Raw genomic sequence first — 21,607 nt, forward strand, 5'->3', positions numbered from 1 at the left:
ATAGAAGGTCTATAAAGTTAAGTCACTACTACAGTCACAAGGTACGGACCCCAGAGTACTGAGCACAGTCTAGATGGCATAGGTTGAGGGAGCAGGAAGGAGATCTGAACATGGGTGGGTCCAGAAGGCAGAGCCTGGGAAAGATGCACTAGCTCTCTTGTCAGACACTGGTCTCTGGAGCTGGGAGATGGGCTCCAGCCCCAATGTGGCCTCCCTTCCTGGAGTACCCACCTAATCCCTTGACTGATGGGTCTGTGTTGGCAAGACCAAGTCATCAAAAGCCCAACACAAAGATGGCATCTCATTCCTGGAAGGAGGAAGGTTCAGAGAAATGAAGGGGTACAGTGCTGGGTGATGTGAAAACTGAGGACTCGGGACTGGGTGGAAACAAGTGCAGCCAAGGCTGGGGTTCACACCACACAGCTGCGTGGGCACCCGAGGGCCAGGGCTGGGGTCCATACTGCACAGCTGTGTGGGCATCTGAGGGCCAAGGCTGGGGTTCACACCGCATAGCTGTGTGGACACCTGAGGGCCAAGGCTGGGGTTCACACCCTCACGCTGTGTTGGGCACCCTAGGGCCAGTCACTGGAACTGTACCAATACCCACCCTTGGAGTTCCTTGCTGACCTGGTCTTGGGGGGCTTCAGGTGTGTAGCAGCTTGCAGGCTCCAAGGAGCAGAACCCATCCCCGACCCCAGCCAGCACACAGCCATAAATCTCTTTGGTTTTTATTATTACAAATACACCATGGCTCCATCACACTCAGGAAATCGGTATTCTACATGTTCTATATACCCTTTCTTTTCTACCTGGGCAGGGCCATATAGAAGTGTCCAAGCCACGTGTGGATACAAGACACGTCTGACAGAAACAGTTCAACTCATAGCTTATCGTGATGCCATTTCTCCAGCTGTACAAGAGCTTTACAGAAACATGCCAGGGCTTTCCAGAATGTGGAACTGCTTGATTCACATTTGTGAGCTCCGAAATGCTGCAGTTCCCCTTTTCAGGCCCTCTGCACAGTCAGAAAAGTCCATGCTTTGGAGAGGTCCTTTCTGGAGGTCAGAGCCAGGTAATCTGTATGTTCAGTGGGTCAACAACCACGTGTACAGGGATCAAAATCTAAAAACAAAACAAAAACAAAAACCTGTCTCTCCTCTATCCCTTCCCTACCTGTCCAAGGCTCAGATCTCAATACGGTGCAGCCCATGTATGTTGAAGTGTGATTTGGTTTCAAAACATTCAATGGTCTCTTTGGCAAACTGAGAGAAAGTGGCAGGGAGCTGCTGCAGTACACTCCTCCTTGGTCCTTCCTGCTAATGCTTCATCCTCTCCAGTAACCGCTGATAGACAGGAGCTGAAAATGGGAGCATGAAAGCCAGTGAGATGCAGGTGTCCCCGGTCTGTCTGGTGTGCCACCATCTGTCTGGGATTTTTAGTCTTTTTGAATTGGTGATACCAGGGGATGATACTAGAGCCACATGCATGCTTGGTAAATCTCTCACCCCTGAGTGATCGCCATGCCCACTTTTCACTTTTACTTTTGAGTCAAGATCTCACTAGATTGATCAGATAGCTTTGAACTCATTCTGTAGCCTATCTAGACCTTAGGTTTGCAATCCTCCTGCCTCAGACTACCAAGAGGTTAGGATCATGTACCATCGGGTCCAGCTTCAGAATCTCATGGGCAGAAGCCATGAGGCCCCTCTGCCATGTTCTCCTGTTCGGGTACATAGTGGGGCCTCTGGGGTTGGTGAACTTCATGTCTTACTCAGTATTTGATGTTTTGGCTTTTCTTCATCTATCGTCTCGGAATGATATCCTCAGTGTGGGAGCCTGCCAAGCCCTGCGCAATCTTCCCAGGCTCCCTGAGCCCAAAGCCACATCCACCCCGACGGGCTGTCGCCCCGCTATCTTCACGTCACAGAGAAGGAAACTAGACTGTCTGTCTGACCCCAGCTGGCCTTGCTACTCTGACCCTGAGGGGCTGGCTTCTTTTACTGCACATGATAACAGATGGCAGATTGGCTCTGCTAGGGACTGGTGGGCTCACTAGCCCAGACGGGACAGCAAACCCAGACACTTACCGAGCCTCACAGACCTCTGGGCAGCCTGAAAGAACAAACAGTCATGGGTCAGGCTTTCTTTTCATTTATTTTTCTTTCTTTCCCCTCGGTCTCTGTCTTCCCCTCCCTCCCCACCTCCCACCTCACCTCCCACCCTTCTTTCTTTCTTTCTCTCTTTCTCTCTTTCTCTCTTTCTTTCTTTCTTTCTTCCTTCCTTCCTTCCTTCCTTCCTTCCTTTTTTTTTTTTTTGAGACAGGGTCTCACTATGTAGCCCTGGCTTGCCTGGAACTTGTGGCAGTCCTCCAGAGAGGGAGGACTGTAGCTGTGTGTCATGCCTGCCTCAGGTGTCAGGTTTCCTAGTACACATTATCACTGAACCTGTATAGGGAGGGGCTGTGCACTTGGCCATCTCAACTTAGAACAAATGCAAAGGTGGGAAGAGGAAAGGGAACGCTGAGCCCATGGGCCTCAAAGAACCCCTCCGTTAGCTCAGTGGCCTTTGGTTGTACAAGCCCCCTTCAAGTGCGGGCTTATGTAGAGGATAGACATTCCTGGGGGACCCCAAGTGAGGCTTTTCCACTGAGGCCAAAGCTTAGAGTTGGGGGTGGTGATCAGCTGGAGCATCTCCCAAGAGTAAGAGTGCAGAGCCCTTGTGGAGGAGATCTCTGTTCAAAAGTAGAGGGTCATGTTCGATAGAGCTCCAGCCTAGGCTCTGGGGTCAGGACTCAAGCCTGAAGCCTCTTCTCTTGAAACCAAAGCTTCAGTAACCTACTAACGGGCTTCACCTGACTCAGAGGACCCCTCACCATGCTCTAAGCTGGCAGGGGACACAGCAAGGAAACTCAGGAAGAGAGAGATTCTGGGTGAGGCATACAGGGCTGAGGCCAGGGAGGCCAGCTCCACACACACTACAGGAGCCACACACTGCAGAGGATGGGTAAGCTTTGGAAAACGGAAGACTAATTTGGAGGCCTCCGAGTGAGCTGTCCCCACGAGCAAGGTGGATCCCACGGCTGCTTTCCTCGCCCACAGCTTTCTGGTGGAAGAACACATACCCTGGAAAATGCCGATGCCTGTTTGAAGATTTCAAGGGCAGAGTCCGCCAGCTCATCTCCTCGTTCTTGTGGTCGGTTGGCTAGAGAGAAAGAAAAGCCCACTGTCTGCTACCCGCATCTCAGTGCACACACAGCCCGGCTCCCTCTGTAACCAGCATCTCCATGCACACACACATGTCTGGACCTTGTCTGCTACCAGCACCCCTGTAAATATGCATGCTGGGAAATGTAAGAGTTGGGATAAGATAGGAGGCAACTCAATAAGAAATACGCCCTCAAGTTCTTTAGTGTGTCATCTTGAAACCATAGCTCCCATTCACTTTCCAGTCAGCCACAGGGAGGCCATACTCATGGGCACCATTAATTTAGGACCACAGATGAGGACCTCACCTGGAAGTTGCAGAACACTGTTGATGGCATAAACCACACCATTGGTGGCCATGATGTCAGTTTCGGCAACTGGTTCCTTGTTGACGCTCACCACATTGTTTTTCTAAGGGAAGAGACAACAGTTGTTAAATGTGGAAACGACTGGCTTCATTTGTTCAGCAGGCGCCTGCTGACCACACACCCACACTGTGCATGGGTGGCAGGGCTTCTCTGGTGAGCAGTGGCCCTTCCCCACTGCAGACTCCCACAGACTTGTTTAGTAAGCTCAGCGCAGTACAATCAGCAGGATTCCTGCCCTCACCCGATGGGGGTTAAGGAGGGAGACTGTCTCCCAACAGAAGTGGGAGCCGAGGTGCAAGAAAGGCCACAGAGCCCCTTGAAACTACGGAGGTGGGAAGGTCGCCTCGGGGTGAACGCTTTCTTGGACAGCCCCTGTGCCTGCGACAGACAGGATTCTAACAGGTGAAACTCAATCCTGAGAGACCCTGAGTGACCCCAAGTTAAAGAGATCTCTCCCAGCCTTCCTCCCACGTCTTCCCATGCTCTCCAAGGATCTGGTGAGCAAGGGACACCAAAGATCCAGAGAAAGGAGCAGACAGCCACCAGCTCCTACCCACAGGGAGGGTCTCTGCTGAGTGAGGCTGCTGCATTCTTTCCAAGGTAGAAACACTTTCAACACAGCTCCAAAGCTGAGCGCCACCCCCAACACACAGCTAGAGATGGCTCCCAGAGGAGCGCCAGAAGGGAAGGGCCTCTTAAGATGCCAGTCACGGGACAGCTCAGTGCGAGCCTGGCTTCAGGGACTGGAACTGGGGAAGAAGGCAGGGTACCGACTTCTCACAATGAGTAACTACTTCCCACTTCCTGAAGTTCACAATCCACATCAGTTGCCCTATTGCCCCGAACATCTGGAAGTTCTTACATCTAACTATAACTCCTTGGCATCCCTCAAGAGTTCCTCTTTCCTCTCTGTCTTTGGACAAACCACACTCAGAGGTTCAGTTAGCATCTTAAAAGTTGTGTGCCTGGTGAGGTGTGTCCTCAAGACGGCACGGCAGCACGCAGCCAACCTTCCCTCGACGTACTCACCGAGCTAACTTCCAGCTTGTCCCCTTGGAGAGACTTCAGCCGCACCAGGGCTCCGATGCCTCCGCTAACCAGGATTTCATCACCGATGTGGTATTTCAGGATGTTGGTAAGTTCCTTGGCATTTGCTGTAAGATTGTGGGAGAAGGAGACACTGTTAAGCACAAGAGTGGTGACTGGTGAGGTTAAGGGACAAGAGAAGATACCCGTGGTTTCTCCTGAGGACAATCCACTGAACCAGCAGAAGTGTGTACTGAGTACCCACTGTGTGCACAGATGATGGCCCACTCTGCCTAACGGTCAGCAGACAAGTGTGTCTGTGAGCTGGCCCTGGAGCCAGCAGGCAGCTAAGTTAGCTGGATTCTGTGGCAGCTGAGAAGGAGTTAATCCATACTCCTCTACGTGTATGACTCATGTTTCCATGAGCTAAATATTTGCCTGGAAAGCCAGGGACCTTTCCAGCATCGGCATCTGGGATGCTTCACCCTTGACGTGGCTCCTGCCGACTATAACACAGTAGTGAAATATTTACACATTATGCCCTCAAGTGCATTTTCTGCTGGAGAGAGCTATTTCCTGGAGGGAGAACTTGAAAGATTGAACAGCTGTGCTTGGAGGAGCCATGGAGCCGATGAGGTCAGGGCTGAGACAGTTGATCCCTCCACAGCATCCTTCCTCCCCGGCACATCACAACATTCCCTCCAGCCCACATCAGTTTCTCTGCCAACTGGGGCAGGCATCCGATGCCTTGCCCAAGTTACAGGAGAGGCAGCACCTAAATCTGCCAGCTATTCCCTGGTCTCTGATCCTCCCATAGACAGCCAATGGCTTTTTTCCCCTAGGGCTTATGAGTGGCTATTCCCAGGACCAGGAACGCCAGAGGAAAATTTAAAATGTTTTAGAGAGTTCATTTGGTCATCAACACGTCTATACAGTGCTAGGGCATAGGGCCCCCTGTACCGAGGGACTCCCGGGCATCTACACTGAAGCTGGTAAGAGTTCCCCTTCCACAAAATATGTCCCAGAGGTGCAAAGTCAAGCTAGGGCCTCCTGTCTAGGTCCCCAACACCAGGGCCAACCTTCTCCCCCTCAGGTGTCATTTACCCTACCCATAGGGCTTGGGGGCTGTTGGGGAAGCTTTCTCCACACCCCTCCTCCACTCTCACACATCTCAACATGAGGGAATTGGAGCAGGCACAGGCCTCCTGGGGAGTATTCCATTCTTGTGGGGCTGAGAGGATGGGACGTTTATATACAGACTGAACTTCTCCCCTCTTCTCAGGAACCTGCGTCAGCACCACAGACACAGGCATTTGCTTGGCAATAAATAAAATGAAACAGGACACAAATGTAGTTCCTTGCCGACTGCAACCTGAGCCTTCTAGTCTCCTGCAGGAAGGGAGGCATAAACAATGTTTGTTCTGAGGCTGGCTGCGTCGCTTCCTTTTCGTCCGTTTCATACCCCGGCTCACCTTGCTGGGAGGGTGGGCATGCATCAGAGGTAAAGCCCATCACCCCATCCCATCTCACAGTCAAAACCACTATTAATGGAACGTGTGTCTTGTCCTGTGTGTCACATTCAATCTGCATCATAGTGAGCCGGGAACTATTGCTAACCTCATTTGTCTAAAGGGGAAACTGAGGCTCAGAGAGGTTCAGCAGCTCGCTCACCTTCTTGGCCACCACCCTCAGCTGAGTTGCCCAGGGAAGGCTTTTTATCTCTGAAGACACTTAATGCAGGGCAGTGGTTTCATGATCACAGACCCCCAGTGGAAAGCACACCTCAGTGGCTAATTTCTTTTTGCTTGGCACCGTGTCCAAGGAAACTGAGTGGCATCACCTCTGCCCTCCTACAACCAGCTGAAAGTCAACTGGCCCAAGAGAGGGAAGGAAGGGAGGGGCCCTCGGGTCCCCCCTTTGCCATGGCCCTACTATGAGGGAAATGGCTCTGGCTGTTTTCTGTGTCCTTTGTCCCGAGTCTCCCTGGCTCCTGTCCTCACCCCAACCCATTTTCCACTGTTGTCCCATTTGCTGCCCCCTTAATCCTGCCCACATGTCTACAACATGGCCCCACCACCAAGTCCCTCTGTAATGCATTACTTGTCTCCTGGGATGGCCTGGATGGCCTGCTATTTCAGAGAAGCTGGAATATCTGCTTAAATTGTTCTTTACCCAAGAGTTTGTTCAGTTCATCTGCAGGCATGGCTTGGAAAGCTTCATTTGTGGGAGCAAAAACAGTGTAGACCCCTTCCCGGTTGAGGGTCTCCATCAGTCCTGCAGACTGGATAGCGGCCACCAGCATGCTGGAGACAAACAGAGAAAACTAGTTTGCTTTCCATGCCCCCTGGCAGCAGGAGGGGAGACCGCTGCACTTCACATGAGTGTTACACACAGGAGATACGGCCAGAGGGAAGAAGGAAGAGGAGAACTGGAGTGGCTGACCCAGAGCCTGGCTGAGGCCGTGTCGGCTGAGTGTGTGATCCTGGGGAGCCAGAGGTCCAGTCTCCCAGCCCTTGGGCAGGTGGCTGAAGTCAGTGCCCGGGAAACATTGGCTTGATAGCACTCATTAGAGAACTAGCAGTTGGAATCAGAGGGATTGAGGTAAGAAAGCAAAGGGACATGGTGGCCTCAGCTGTCTATAAATAAAATGCAGAAAGAGGAAGGTGCGACAGGTCCGTAAAGCCTGGGCTCTTAGCTCACAGGGGACTTTCTGGTGTGAGTGATACCCTTGTGTAGGGATAAAAATGACCCCCGTACAGTGGGCATGAGGAGTACACTGCTGGCCGGAGTCCTGTTTGAGACCCTCATCCTCTCCACACCCCAACCAAGGATGATCACACCAGTGTGTCCCTAGCGTTAGGTCACCCCTGGGAAGTAGGACAAGAGAGTTGAGGTCCAGCATGACCACTCGACAGCCCCGGGATGGTTACCTAAAACGATTATCCCCCTTCAGGACATCCATAACGGTCCCCATTGGGGGGGTCAGCATCCGGTCCATGGTGAACAGGGTCCCATAGCGTCCCCTCTTGTCATGGGCAGCAATGCAGCTGTTTTCAATGCAGAGGCTCTGCACAGAGAGGGGGAGAGGAAGGGAGGGGTTGTCCTCTCTGGCAGGGGCCTCCAGTGGCATCCCCCAGGGAGTGTTTCTCAAGGGAGGGTGGGCCTAGCAGTTCTGATAAAATGACACAAGGACTCCATGACAAGATCAGTCTCACAAGACAAAGGTCAACAGACAGACTAGAGGTGATTTCATGACTGGTTCATTTCACCAGTCACTGGACATCTTTGGCTAAACGGTCCTGTTTGGTCCCAGACCAGGAGCAATCCGTGCTCTTTCCTATCCGATATGGGATGGTCTTGGATCAAAGAGGGCTGAGTTTCGTGGGGCTTCTCTTCACAGAGGCCTGGGAGGACCCAAAGTCTCCATGCTCTCCCCCATCTGTCCATCCTGCTGGGTCTCCAGTAGCCCCATTCAGTTAGGGTGGAGCCTTACTCTCCAAGCCTGCAGTAGAGGAAGTGTCCTCGAGCACCAGGGCCTTCCCAGAAACTGCTTCCCCTTTATTAGAAGCCAGTTCTTACATAAGCCCCTGGCTATTGAAGACTTAAAAAAAAAAAAAGAAAGAAAGAAAAAACATTTTGTAGGGCCAAAGCCAAAGAAGGGGCGTGAGTTAGGACCTAGAACTTACGTTCCGATAAACAAAAACTCGCAGTTTTTTGCCACCCAGGGTGTCCAGTGTCTGTCCATGGTACAAATACTTGGAAGCCAGTTGCTCTTTGACCATATGGTTCAGAAGCAAAGTCTTCATTTGGGCATCAATGTGAGGGGCACCATCTGTAAGCAAAGGGGTGGACAGATCCAGAGAGTCAGGCTCCTGAGATGGAGTGGATGATGAGACACACAGAGCAGAAAGCCCATCCCCCTCGTGGTTTGGAAAGGGAGACAGAGAGGAAGCGTGGCTGCCAAAATCCCTTAATATTTGGCATCTATTATAGAAAAAAGTAACTGTAGATACTGAGGGGTTTTGTACTTTTGCCCTCAATGGGAGGAGAGGGTCTTTCTTGCCATCCCCGTGGTGGTAGCTCAGCTGACCTCTGCCCTTATACACTGATGTTGACCCTGCAAACAAAAAGCCGAAGCCTGCTCCATTCTCCCGCCAGTTTCAGATAAACAATGGGTAGTCCAAAGTTTCTGATAGAGTCACATCTGCTTTGGACTGTGGTGGGCAGAAGGTTCCAAGGCTGTTGTTGTAAATCAGGGCAAGTGCTGTAGGGATGCGGCAGCTGTCCCAGAGACAACAGAATAGCAGAATGTGTTCCCCATGTTACCTTTGAACACAGAGTTCAGAGGGGCCAGGAAGGTCAAGTGCTCTTTTCCAGAGATATGTGAGCTGAGGCCAGCTTGTCTGAGGAGGTCAATGGCTGTGGACACGTCAGATTCTGCAGCCAGCTCAAGAAGTGTCTTGGCTACAAGAAGGAGAAATGGAGTTCAAAAGGTAACAGGGCCATGTGTATATGTCACGGTCCACCCTCAACGGATGGACATCGGCAGGAACCACAGTCGCTTGGTAGCAGGCAGCAGTCCCAGGCTTGGGACTGGCTTGGCCTGGGCCTGTCTGACTGGGGAGAAGAGGCAGTGTGGCCTGTGTAGCCGCTTCTGAAGATACTCCCATAGGAAGAGACTGGCTTCCTTTCTGAATGGAAATCAAGAGTCCATCCAGCCTTCTTCCCTGAGCCAGTGGCCTTGGGTTCTCTAAGGAGAGAAAATGCTATGACATCAGCAAATGGCTTTTTGGGCCCAACCACAGGATGCAGACTAGAAAGAGCTCTAGGATGGAGTCTCATTCCTTTCCTAGATACCCTAAAATGTTCCTGGTTGCCTCAGGACAGTGTCTGGTTCACATTTCCCATAGACCTTAGGTTCATGGTAGGTATGGGGCTGTGTACTGTACCAAGGGCAGGGAATGGACCAAAAGATTGCTGGATATGCCTGGCCCTGCCACAGGGGTGTTTGAAGAGGGAGGAAGCTGGGTAGGACAGAGGCCCTGAGGCTCACTTACCAGAATCGGGGATGAGCAGCTCATCAATGAAATGGATAACACCGTTGGTGGCCATGACGTCTTTGTTGGAGATGACAGCCTTCCCATTGATGGTGAGCATGTCTCCACTGCAGCCCACCTCCAATGTGGTGCCCTCTAGGGTCTCCATGGAAACTCCAGCGACAATGGCTTCGGCACACAAGGCTGACTTCAGGATGTGGTTGTTTAGTAGGTCTGTGGCAGAACAGGACACAGGTCTAGTGCCTGCCATGGCCTGTCTGGAGGGGCCGACTCCCAGCCTGCCTGTGGCTGAGGACTTTGCTGGGGTACCACAGGGACCACATCCTCATCTCTTGCCTACCACTGTCTAAAACCATTGGGACTCTGTGGTCAGACTGCCTGGGTTTAAATCCCCTGGCTGCGGATCCTGGGCCAGCCACTTAGCCTGCTTGAGTCCCTTGAGTCTCATCTTCCTTATGAGTAAATAGATGAGATTGGCATTGTCCCTAGGCTGAAATGCAGGCCTCTCCGTGACAGTGAAACACCAACCATTAGCTCATGAGCACTGGGCTTCAGGGTGAATTCTCCTAATGGACCAGAGGGAAGGGGAAACCTCCACTGGGCCCACCGTGGATCTTTATGTCTTAGGCCTTTATGAATTAGAATGCAGCAGGAAACGATGAAAACTGCCCCAAAGGAGAGCTGTGAGTTACTTGTATGTCTTGTTTTCTGGCTTATGTTCATCTTACCCCAAGGTCTACTGGTGGCCGGGATCTGTCTTAGAGGATGGTGCAACCATTGCTTACTCACATGTCTAGGCACTATTTTGGAGGCAGGTATGGGGGCAGCCATAAGGTGAAGCCTCCACACTCACACCTCTAACAGATTCTCAGGGTCACTTAGGATCCCTGTACAGAGTGAGCAGCAGGGACCAGTCAAGGACATGCCCTGCCCTCTCCCAAGTTCACAGGTTCCCAGATGCTGCTCTCCAATGTCACCAAGGTCCTTTGTCTCAGCTTCACCACAGAGGGGAGTTTCAGTTTATCCTTGAGTGTGGGAACCAAAACTTCCCTGTCACAGTTCGGGGGGAAGCTCTGAGGCTGACAGAGGCACCAGAATTCTGGAAACAGACTCTGAGAACCAGTACTGACCCAACTCAGTCAGCAGAGAAGGGACAAATCTGTGCCGGGGCCAAGCAAGGTGGTATGCTTGTAATCCCAGCACTCAGAAATAAGACTGCCTTGAATTGGAGGCTAGCCTAGGCTACACAGTGAGCCCTGTCGGAATGAGGCCTTCGAGGGATCATGCTTCTTAGAGAAGTAAACTGAAGTCCTGGGGTGAAGTAGGGGCCACACGGGTGTGAGAAGAGCAGGACCAGAAGTCAGGCTTCAAACAAAATATGCCAGCCCGGGGCTGCTTCCTGCCCCTAGAGACAAAACTGGGCACTGTTGATGTAGATCCCAACCCTCTGCCTTCAAGTCTGCAGCTATAGCAGCAGAAGGCGGGCCCCTGATTTGAGCAAACTGGTTGTTGCATAGAAGAAGCAGATAAACAAAAGGCCTCTATAGCTGGGGTCTGTAATTGAGTTCCAATATCAGTGACTATAAAAATGCGCTGTGTACAAGGGATTTTTTGATGCACGTGATAGTTTAGATGCTGAATGCCCCCTGCCCTCCCCAAGGCCTCTATGTTAAAGGTTTGGCCCCTAGGGTGGTACTGTTGGGAGGTGGTGACAACTTTAAAAGGTAGAGCTAGTGAGAGGTCTTTAGGTCACTTGGTGCCCAACCTCCAAAGCCACAGGTTTGAAAGCCATGGGGTCAAGTGATCATGCAATAACACATCCAAGATTGTGAACCAAAGGAAATCTTTGCTCTTTGTAATCTGGCTCTATCAGGCGTGTGTGCAGAGATGCAGCCGCACCTCTCCCAGAAGCTTCCTAGCCCTCGACGCTTCGCCCATCCTCACTACACTCACCAGACCATCTCAACAGCTTCTTTGAAGCCTTCTGCCTACCCGACTTTGACTTTCTTGAAGGCACACTTCGGGCTGTCCTCGCTGCGGAGCACCAGTTCTCAGGCCACAACAGCTATTTTAAAGGACAACATTCATCTGGGCACAGCCCCCATCTGTGCTTTCTGAAGTGTCCCCGTCCTCCCCTGCCTGACCTGAAGAGTTTAAATGCAGAGGGTGTCTGTAAAGCACTAGGCATCTTACATGGTGCACTGCCAAGGTAGGTGTTAATGAAGTCATGCCTAGTGACGTCTGGAAGGAAGAATGTGGACTTTACAGGGTCTGGAGGTTCACTGGGCAGCTTAGTGCTAGTGATCCTCCAGAAGTCCTAGAATTAAAGGGGGTCGGTCAGGTGAGGTAAGAGTGAAAACACTCCTAAATCTACCTTCCACGCCTAACTTAGGAGCTGAAAGATGGAACCAGCAATGGAAATCAACTGACCATTACTGATTCCTAACTATTATTTTTTGGTTACCCATGAAGCCTCTGGCCAGACATAGAAAGAAAGACATAAAAGGTCACCAAGATGATTCCAGTTGAAGGATGCCACCGCCAGCCACCCACACCTGATTCCTCCAAGCTGTGTAAGCATCACCCATCCACCTGACAGTTCGGGGCACTCCAGTTTTGTTGCCTTTATTTAGCCAGCGTCAGCTGGGGACCCCCAGAACTCGCTCTGCTTGGCTTCCACAGCAACATGGCCACAGAGAACAACACAAGCCAGGGTTGCCATGGACATCCTGAAACTGTGGCATTAGCATAGGCCAGGGCTCCATTGGGCTCCTCCAAGGAGGCAGCAACATGAGCTGAGACTGCTCACCTCTCAGGGCCTCTGGGTCACCCAGGATCCGGTTCAAGGTCTCAGCGGGGATCTTCTCAAAGGCCTCATTGGTTGGAGCTAAGAGTGTGTACTGACCATCACCCTCCAGCAGGGTATTGAGTCCTGATGCAGCCACAGCAGCCTGTGTGGGGAAGGGAGGAAAAGTTCCTAGGCCCACCTGGCAAGACGCACACATCCTGGCTATGCCTCCCTTGGGGACCTGAGACACTTAGGGAAGTCCCAAGCGAGAGAGGAGCCTGGCTGAAGTTCTGTGTCAACATGGACTCCACAAGCCCCGGCCTGTGCTCCAGCCACATTGGCTCTTTTTCAGGTGTTGATGGATTCGCTCCATTCCACCTCTACGCCTTTATCCAGTAGTTCCCTCCGCCTCTCTCTCTTTGCTTCTCAGACTCCTATTCCTTCAAACCTTGACCAAAACGCCATTCCTCTTGGCACAGGTTCTCAGAAGACAGGGAGCCTGACTGTCATGTCTCCCAGCTATAATCTCGTGAGTGATTATGGAGGGTAAAGATCACATGACTCGGGGTTACACAGCATCCAGAACAATTGTCCTAACAGCCAGAGCTGCTTCTCACTGCACTCAGATAGAGAGCCTCCCCATCTGTAAGACCTGCAGGATCTTCAGCCCGCAGGCTTCCCTTCAGCAGCGGTGCTTCTGCATTGGGGCTGTGTAGCCTGGGCTGTTCTCATCTTTCAGCCTCTCCACTCAAAGCATTTCCTCCAAAGAAGCCTTCCCTGGCCATCCCTCTTGGACTACACTACCTGCCATTCATTTGCTGACTCTCCCTGGCCATCCCTCTTGGGCTACACTGCCCACCCACCATTCACTTGCTGACTCTCCCTGGCCATCCCTCTTGGGCTGCACTGCCCACCCACCATTCATTTTCTGACTCTCCCTGGCCATCCCTCTTGGGCTACACTGCCCACCCACCACCATTCATTTGCTGACTCTCCCTGGACATCCCTCTTGGGCTACACTGCCCACCCACCATTCACTTGCTGACTCTCCCCAAGCTCATCACACTGTCCTGCCTTGTTCACATCTCATCTGTCTTCCCAGAAAGAATAGTAGCCATTTGGCTCACTGTGTCCCCCGGCACCTAGGCCTGGAAGTGACAGGGTTTAAGAAGCATGTACTAGAAGGACACATGGGTATCAGGGAGGGCTGAAGGAATAAGAAAGAGGAAATCTGGTTTTTTTTTTTTTTTTTTCTGTCAATCCCAACAGTAAGGGGAAGCTACTCAATAGGACTCTGTGCTGATAACGAAAGTTTGCGCTGTCAAATTTGGGGTAACAGTCCCTTGAAGACCCAGAAGAGGCAGGGAGAAGCTGTTAAAGAGCTAGACTCCCTGGGGCCTCCCTCAGCCAGCCAAGAGCTCTCCCCAAATGCCAAGGCCCCTCTGCACCCATGCTGGTGTGTGTTTGTCTCTGCATTGGAGATCTCCAGGGAGGGACTGTCCCACTCCCACTGTGTACTCTGTGGTTAGGAAGTTCTCCTTGAATCAGGCAAAATCCCTGACATGGCAGCCTCTGCCCACTTCCTCCTGTGTGGCCAGTGCCAACAGGAAACCACTGGCCTTTCCAGTTGTTAGACATATGCCTTTGGCCAGAGCAGTCAGGAGCTGGCTCAGGAATCAAGACTACACTCTGAGTCACAGCAGCAGACTCTCTGCAAGGTCTATACTCCAGACACATTGGTATGAGGCCCCAGGCTGGGGACATATGGTCTAGAAACACCACACCAGCTGATGAGCCATTTGTAATAGTGTCCTGTGTGGGAAGGAGCATCAGGAAGGAGGGCCCTCATACTTCTGGACTTTACAGTTTAGCCCTAAGGCTCAGAAGACTGTCTACCACTGTAACAGACCGCTGGATTATCCAGAAACACCAAAGAAAGGAAATCTTTGCAATAGGGGCATTGCTTGGAGTGGGTCAAGCCCCAGTACTCATTAGTATCTTCTCCAAGTAACCACATTTGGGACATCCTCAGGTCCTTCTGCAGAAGACACCCTGCCAGGCCCCTTTGGGGAAGCCAATTGTCCCCAGCATGGGCCTCTACTCAAAGTGGTCCCTTACCCGAAGGGTCTCAAAGGTGTCTTCAATCTCAATGATCTGCTGAATGTTGTTGGTAATGGTGGAAATGACCTTATCGATGAGATGTACCACACCGTTGGTTGCATGGTGGTCAGCTTTCAGCAGCCGGGCACAGTTCACTGTGACAATCTGCCCGGAGAAGAAGCAAGGGTGAGCAATACAAGAGGCTCGAGGAAGGGCAAACTCCAGGAAGGGCAGACCGTGGGTCCACAGCTGGGAGCAGAGTGGGAGTGGGGAGGGTCTGTAGAGAAGACCCAGGAGGCAAGGGCTTGTCACCGTTTATCACACCGCAGGGCAGAACCCTAGAAAGGAACACCCCAGGTGGGCCAGGGGAGGGTTTGCTGTGGACAGAGGACAGTGCTGGTGCTGGGTAACTGGGCATGCTCCTACCCCGTTGGGATAGTGATGGATCTGGATGTTGGAATTCTGGTACATGGAGGTGAGGGCCATGCCATGCTTCAGCTCATCGGTCAGGACCCGCCTGTCCACCATATGGTAGCGGAGGGCGTTGAGCAGTTCGATGTTGACGTTGCTTACCAGGGAATCCAACACTTCCTAGAAAGAAAGGGCAGACAGTTAAGAGACAGCAGCCCTCTACTCAAGGGAGAGGCCCCGGCTCCAAGTGGACCCAGACCCCTCTTCTGCCAAGAGTCCCTCCTTTAATAAGCATCAGTGGGCAGATGAGGCCACTGGAAGGCACCCGGGGAGCCCTGCTTTAACTTTCCCTCAGGGGTCAAGGGAAAGGGTGTCTGACACAGCAGGAGAACCCCACTGTGTGACCAGGTCTCAGGAGAAAGGCGGTTCCCAGGACAAGCGCCCCAGCAGGAGGCTCCTCTCACCGCAGGCAAGGAAGCCCAGGCCTCGTTGCTAGGGGTAAAGATGGTGAAGCTGCCGGGTCCCTCCATCTCAGGCCTCAGCTTTTCCGTACGGTCTGTGTAGAGCTGCGTGGTGGTCGATCCCACGACTCCCAGAGTCTCATAGAGGTTAGAGAGCGGGAGAGCTGCAGAGGCAGAGGGATGGCTGTGAGCCCATCCTGGATACACACCTACCCTGTTTCTTTGTCAGCAGGGACGGTGGGCACAGCTGCAGAGCAAAGGGAGGGGCGGGTGGGTGGAGAGAAGCCCAGACATCTGCTGATGGAGGAGCCTAAAACTCACATTTCGTAGAACCACTCCGTGAGCGAGCCAAATGCCCCCCGTGTGGACCAGCCTAGCGGGGAGTTTCTAATTGTTTAAGCAATTGTAGAAGCAAGAGGGAAACTCCCGACTGGTCTCACAGACTTCCCTAGCTGTTACCACTTACTCCCCGACAGCTTTGCTAGTGTGAAAGAAGTGTAAACCTTCCGGGTCATTTGCGCATTTCTCAACTGGATGTCTGTTCACTTTCTAAGACAGACTCACTGTGGAGCCCCAGGCTGGCCCTCAGCTCACGGTGATCCTCCTGACTCAGCTTTCTGAGAGCTGGGATAGCAGATGTGTGCACATACACAGACTAGTGTTCATCCTTAAGTTATCTGAGACTATCACCCCAAAGTTGAGTCCCCCCACAGGTCAACACCCTTATCCCTTTTGATCTCTCCAACTGCCCTCTGCATTGCTTAGCGATGCCATGGTGCTGGCCACCTAACTACACCATCATGATCTTGACACTAAGTCAAATTGCTTTCTTTTTTAAATTCCTGTTCATTTCTTAATTTAAAAACTACCTTGAATTTCAAAGCTAAGACAAAATGCAAACCCTGCGTAATTGCTGTGTGGCACCAAAGGTTCTGATACGATTCACAGGTATCACGCCATCTTTGGCTGACTGTGGCCGTCTGTGGGGCCCTTTGTTGCCTATGGGTAAGCCCACTGGTCTGCGGTGCTCCTCCTGCTGGTCCAGAGGCCAGGGACCTGTTATCCTGGCTGATCCCCAGCAGGGCTAATGAGCCCTGAAGGGCTAACGGGTCACCCTTATTAGATGCTCCCAGGATCCCTGCCAGCGACTGAGGCAAGGGCAGAGCCTGCAGCCACTGGGAAGAGGCTGGACAGAGTGCAGTGGCCTTTCCCCACCTGCTTGGTGAGGGTCAGGAGAGGTGGTGTTTTCACCTCCGTCCTCTGCCCCGTCCTCTGCACCTCATGGCTCAGTGAGCGCATGGGAGGGACAACTCAACCTTGTGCCCCCCACTCTGCTATGGTTCTGCTGCCTTTTGCAGGATAATTCTTCCTCTTGCCCTTCTGTCCCATCCACCCACAGGCAGGGCCTGGCTCACTCACCTGCTGGACAGCCTTTCTCTCCTGGGACCTTCTCATATCCAGGACAGCACTCATAGCTGATGACTCTGAAAGAGAGATACAGGAGTATGTCCCTCAGCACATCACTCTTCCTCCCAGATGTCCTCAGGGAAGAAATGTCACAGGGACGACAGAAAACAGGCGGCAGGCACAGCACCCTGACTCTTAGGACAGCGTGTGCTCCATCATGATTGTCCTGATCAGTGGCCAGGAGCACCTCACTTCAGCCTTGTAAAATGTTTCTGATGGTTACTAGCACCAGCAGTCAACTGACTGGGAAACCAGGTGAAGGCGGCACACTCAATAACCCAATCAGAAACATAACTCACCCAGCAATGACCTCCAACAACCACGCACAGGCAACCAGATGAATGGTGTTCTGGGGAAGGAGCTGGGGGGACTAGAAAGTCCTGTGTGGGTTCTAGCTCTGAACCTAACTCATCCTTATGGTCCCACCTCTTCTCTGGGTCTCAACACACATGTAAAATGCATGTGTGGAGGGTGGAGGGGCTGTGGTTTCTGTCTCTCTTCTGCTACTCTAGAACTTAATTTAATAACCCAAAAGGCAGAGTATGGGTGATCATTGTGCTCTCTTGGTTTTTACTTTCAAATGAAAATAGAGTGCCTCTTCATGAAGGCACTTGTTTTGCTATTTATTTACATAAAAATGTATTAAAAACATGTTTACAGTTTCAAATTTAAAACATCTTAGTGATTATTTATAAATTACTTCCCACCTACCCTCATCTTCAACCTTGCCATCGTCTTTCCAGAGGCCCCAATAGCACCAATTTGCAAGATCCTCTGCATTTGGATGACACAAGACGTGCAGGGTACTTAACAGTCATTTCTTCAGAAAACTAAAGCCTGTCTGCTCTCCTCCTTCCAAGGAGCCCATTATGGGATGCTGGCTGCTGTCGGGACTTCACAAAACATGCTTCAGCCACCCCGATACTCTGAGGACACCACAAAGCTGAGAGAGTTTCAAATAACATCGCAGCTAAAGGAGCCTGAAGCCCTGTGCTCACGGCTGCCCACAGATGTGCAGTCCCCACCCCCTCCCCCCTCCCCCAAGGCCTAGAGCCAAATGCAAACAATCCAGTTTCCCCCCTCTTTCTTGTATCTTAGAGATTTGCCAGTCTTGTTCGTTCAGGGATGACATCATCAGAAAGGAGGCAGGCAGGCGGGAAGAAATGTGGTGCTGGGGGGTAGGGGTGGGGGTGGGGAGGAGTGTGGGCTGAGGAGGCTGCTGGCTCCTGTGAATTCATTTGGAATCAGTTCAGGAAAGACTCAGTTACGTGAGGATGAAGCATGGTCATCTGTCACCCAGAGGAGGTTTCAGGTTCTCAGACAGCCAGGGAGCTACAGGTGTCACTTGGCTAGACAGACGCCACCCCCTAGACAGAGGCACAACAGGCTACAGATTAGTCCGTGTCCTGCTCTCTCCACCCTCTGGCATCCTGCTCTGCAGCACACTCCCCACCTCTCCCTTCTTACCTTGAGTCCCTGTACTTAAAGAACTAGACAGACATCAGGGCTGACACTGACCAACCCACAATGCTAGCTTCTGAATGTGTGCCATCTCCGCCGCTGAAGAACTTGCCAAGGCAGAGTGGTGTAGGAGAAGCCATCCTGGATGAGGAGGCTCACTTTAGGATCTCTCCATGACTAGTGGGGTGATCTTGAGAACCCACTTCTCTCTGTGGCCTCTATTTTCTGAACCACAGAGTGCAGCATAATTAAAGCAGTTGCTCTATAATTCAGGGAGATCCCCAAGCTTTAAGCCTACAGCATCAGGACCCCGTACCCCGATACACCCACGTGCGCACGTACGCAAGCACATACGCACGCACGCACTCACGCAGAATCCCAGGCTTTCTCTGATAAATACCAGGGCTGGATGGCAAGATGGTTCAGCAGGCACGTGCTATCAAGCCTGACAGCCTGAGTTCGATCCTCAGCTCTGCATGGAGGAGAGAACCGATGCCCCTGGGCTGTCCTCTGACCTCTGCGCGAGTACACACGAGCACGCGCGCGCATGCGCGCACACACACACGTAAATAAATAGAATAAATAAATGCAGAAACACCACCAGGGTTCTATGACTGGAGTTGGGGAGGTGGAATCAGATAAAGCCATCGCCTCAATTCAGTTATTCTCCCAAAGTGCCGATGCGGAATTCCACGGAGTTAGAGACGCATTTGGGGAAAACTGGCCTATCCACACAGTGCTCTCTGGGCCCCCTTGGTGAACATGGCTGTTTCATGTTCCGTGGCTTGGAGCGCCCAGCCACACTGCCCACAGACTCTATTCACCAAATGTTAGCTTTCTGAGTTCTAGTGCCCCTCCCCCAAACCAAAGGACAGCCGAACAGCTTGGGTGGCCTCACCAGGATTTCAATGAAGATAAAAGAAGATAAGATCTTCAAAGTACATGTGTGTGTGTGTGTTCCTGTGTGTACATGTATGCACAAGAGGGATAGAGAATGACATGGGGGAGAAGTGGAAAGTGGAGGGGCTGATGAGGAAGGGACAACCTGAGCAGAACAGTCTCAGGACAGACAGCTTAGGATAGTCAGAAAGCAAACTGTGGGGTAGGACGGGCCAAGCGGTCCTTGAGAGCCCAGACACGTGGGGGTATCCCTAGGCTCTCCCCGTTTTAGCAAGGCTAGCTCTTTGACCACTGCTCTTGACCAAGTGCACATTTGAGGGGCAGACGGATTTGGTGCTGTGTCCGGAGTGCTGAAGGCAAAGCCTTTCTGGTGGGCTCGTTGCCCCGGCCCTCCCACGGCTGGACAGTGCCCTGCTTTCACATGGGCATGGCTTCTGTGCCACCGTCCTCACAGCAGAGCTTCAGTCTCTAAGGCTGTGAATCCTTCTCCAGACAAAGGCCGTAACCAAGCACAGCCCTCTATGAAGCCTTTTCCAGTCCTCTTGCGCTGGAGACTCTCCTTCCTGGGCTCACCGGCAGCCATTCCAGGTCTCTCTCTAGGCCATGCTCTCATTTGAGGACATCAGCCTTCTGTGCTGAGAAGGCTCTGCGGAGGCAGCCTCCATGCTCCTAGCTCTCCAGACAGTATAAGCCCTTTGCAGAACCAGCCGGCTCAGGCCCGGGGTAGCAGGGACAGCTGGGACTGCAGACAGAGAAAGCAGCTGACTGGAGCATTCTTGACCAGCACCTTTTGAGCTGGCAGTCTCCAGAGTGAACTCTCCTACCCTCTCTGCCCTGCTCCATTTTACATAGGCTCCCACTGGAGAATATACAGACTTTGTAAGAATAGAACTTAAGTCTGGTACCACCTCTCTAGACCCAGCAGAAATGGATGGAAACTATGGGTGCCTCTCCTTGCATGTCCCCAGTCCCCACATGTCCCTTCACAGGAAGGACCAGGCTACTGGTTTCTGCATCTTGTCTCGTCAGCTAGATTCTAATTAAAGGCTCCCGTAATACACAAGATGGTGCCCTTTCCCATGCCTATCTAGTGTTTTCTCTTGGATTGGATGGGGAGAGTATCACTAATTTCTCCCCAAATTTATTTTCCACTGAGCTAATACAAACTTAGAACATTCACTCCCCAAAATGTGCAGCATGGGTCTCCTGTTGTCCTAAGAGGCAGGAGACTGACCACACTGAGGGAGAAGGCGGAGTAAGGAATGAAGACTGAGCAAAGCTTCCTGTGATAGGGAATACTCATGGCGTCACTCTGCCTGAGATGAACCATAGAGCAAACACACATTCACGGCATCTAGATGTCAGCATGCTCCATGGACTGCCAGCCTGGAGCGGCTCATTTTCTGCATGCCATTCCTTGGACAGAGGCTAAGCTGATTCTTGAAGTTTCCTAACCGACTGTGCCCCAGTGAAGACCTCTGCCACAGAAACTTTCATAGCCTAGTGCGCTGCGAGGTGACTTCAGAACATGGGTTCATGGCATTTCCCATATGGATGGGAGTGCATTTGGGTGGCTGTTGGATGCTGACTGTGTCCCCAGATTCCACTGTGTCTGATGAGAAGTTCTGGTTCTCAGTCTCATGTCAGTCATCATAATGACCACCAGACTTGAATAAGCCACTGGGAGGTGACAGTGACTCTGGCCCAAAGGGCATCTCTGACTCCAAGAGGACTTGTTTCTAGGACCCTGGCTACAGATGTGGGGCTGTAAAAAGAGACGTAGGACAATCCACCTAGACCCTAGCCTGCTCCCTTGGATACCTGTGGCATTGCTGACCCTAGCTGCCAGGCTTGATTCTCCAGGGGATGGCACAAAGTGGCCAGACCTCCCCATTTCTCAGTGTATGACTCTTCAGTAGGTTGTTCAGGCTTCTGGAGCCTCAGTATTCTCATCTGCAAATGGGCTCTTTTTGTCTTTTTTCCTCTCCTCTCCTCTCCTCTCCTCTCCTCTCCTCTCCTCTCCTCTCCTCTCCTCTCCTCTCCTCTCCTCTCCTCTCCTCTCCTCTTCTCTCTCTCTCTCTCTCTCTCTCTCTCTCTCTCTCTCTCTCTCTCTCTCTCTCTTTTTAAATAATCCCCCACTACTTGGTCAGAGAATGACTATGGGAACGGAATGGGCAAGCATACAGGAACTACTTCAGTGCAGTGGTGTGTTCTAAGTGCTCAGTGTGGAGCTTCTAAAGCTGATGAAAATAAAAACGCCCCCACAGAACTGTTAAAATAGAAGCTCAGTTATAATCTAACATAACAAACACAACTTCATCAAAAGTAAAGCCCTCCATGAAGCCAGGTGATCAAATCACATCCT

General features: G+C 51.9%; 1 protein-coding gene across 1 annotated transcript in view; it reads right to left on the bottom strand.

Moving 5' to 3' along the window:
- Positions 1 to 712: 712 nt before the first annotated feature.
- Tgfbi (transforming growth factor beta induced) overlaps positions 713 to 21,607 on the bottom strand; it is a 29,756-nt gene continuing 8,861 nt past the window's right edge. The window contains exons 3-17 of the mRNA XM_028863342.2: positions 16,834 to 16,898; positions 15,418 to 15,578; positions 14,969 to 15,133; positions 14,561 to 14,707; positions 12,464 to 12,605; positions 9,655 to 9,867; positions 8,924 to 9,061; positions 8,284 to 8,429; positions 7,528 to 7,664; positions 6,770 to 6,900; positions 4,601 to 4,725; positions 3,512 to 3,614; positions 3,122 to 3,201; positions 2,088 to 2,112; positions 713 to 1,357 (exon numbers count right to left, since the gene is read on the bottom strand). Of these exons, the coding sequence (XP_028719175.1) occupies positions 1,317 to 1,357; positions 2,088 to 2,112; positions 3,122 to 3,201; positions 3,512 to 3,614; positions 4,601 to 4,725; positions 6,770 to 6,900; positions 7,528 to 7,664; positions 8,284 to 8,429; positions 8,924 to 9,061; positions 9,655 to 9,867; positions 12,464 to 12,605; positions 14,561 to 14,707; positions 14,969 to 15,133; positions 15,418 to 15,578; positions 16,834 to 16,898 (1,819 nt within the window). The 3' untranslated portion in view covers positions 713 to 1,316. The remainder of the gene's footprint in view (positions 1,358 to 2,087; positions 2,113 to 3,121; positions 3,202 to 3,511; positions 3,615 to 4,600; positions 4,726 to 6,769; positions 6,901 to 7,527; positions 7,665 to 8,283; positions 8,430 to 8,923; positions 9,062 to 9,654; positions 9,868 to 12,463; positions 12,606 to 14,560; positions 14,708 to 14,968; positions 15,134 to 15,417; positions 15,579 to 16,833; positions 16,899 to 21,607) is intronic.

This window comes from Peromyscus leucopus, chromosome 5 (assembly GCF_004664715.2).
Source record: "Peromyscus leucopus breed LL Stock chromosome 5, UCI_PerLeu_2.1, whole genome shotgun sequence".
In the NCBI taxonomy this organism is placed as follows: Eukaryota; Metazoa; Chordata; class Mammalia; order Rodentia; family Cricetidae; genus Peromyscus; species Peromyscus leucopus.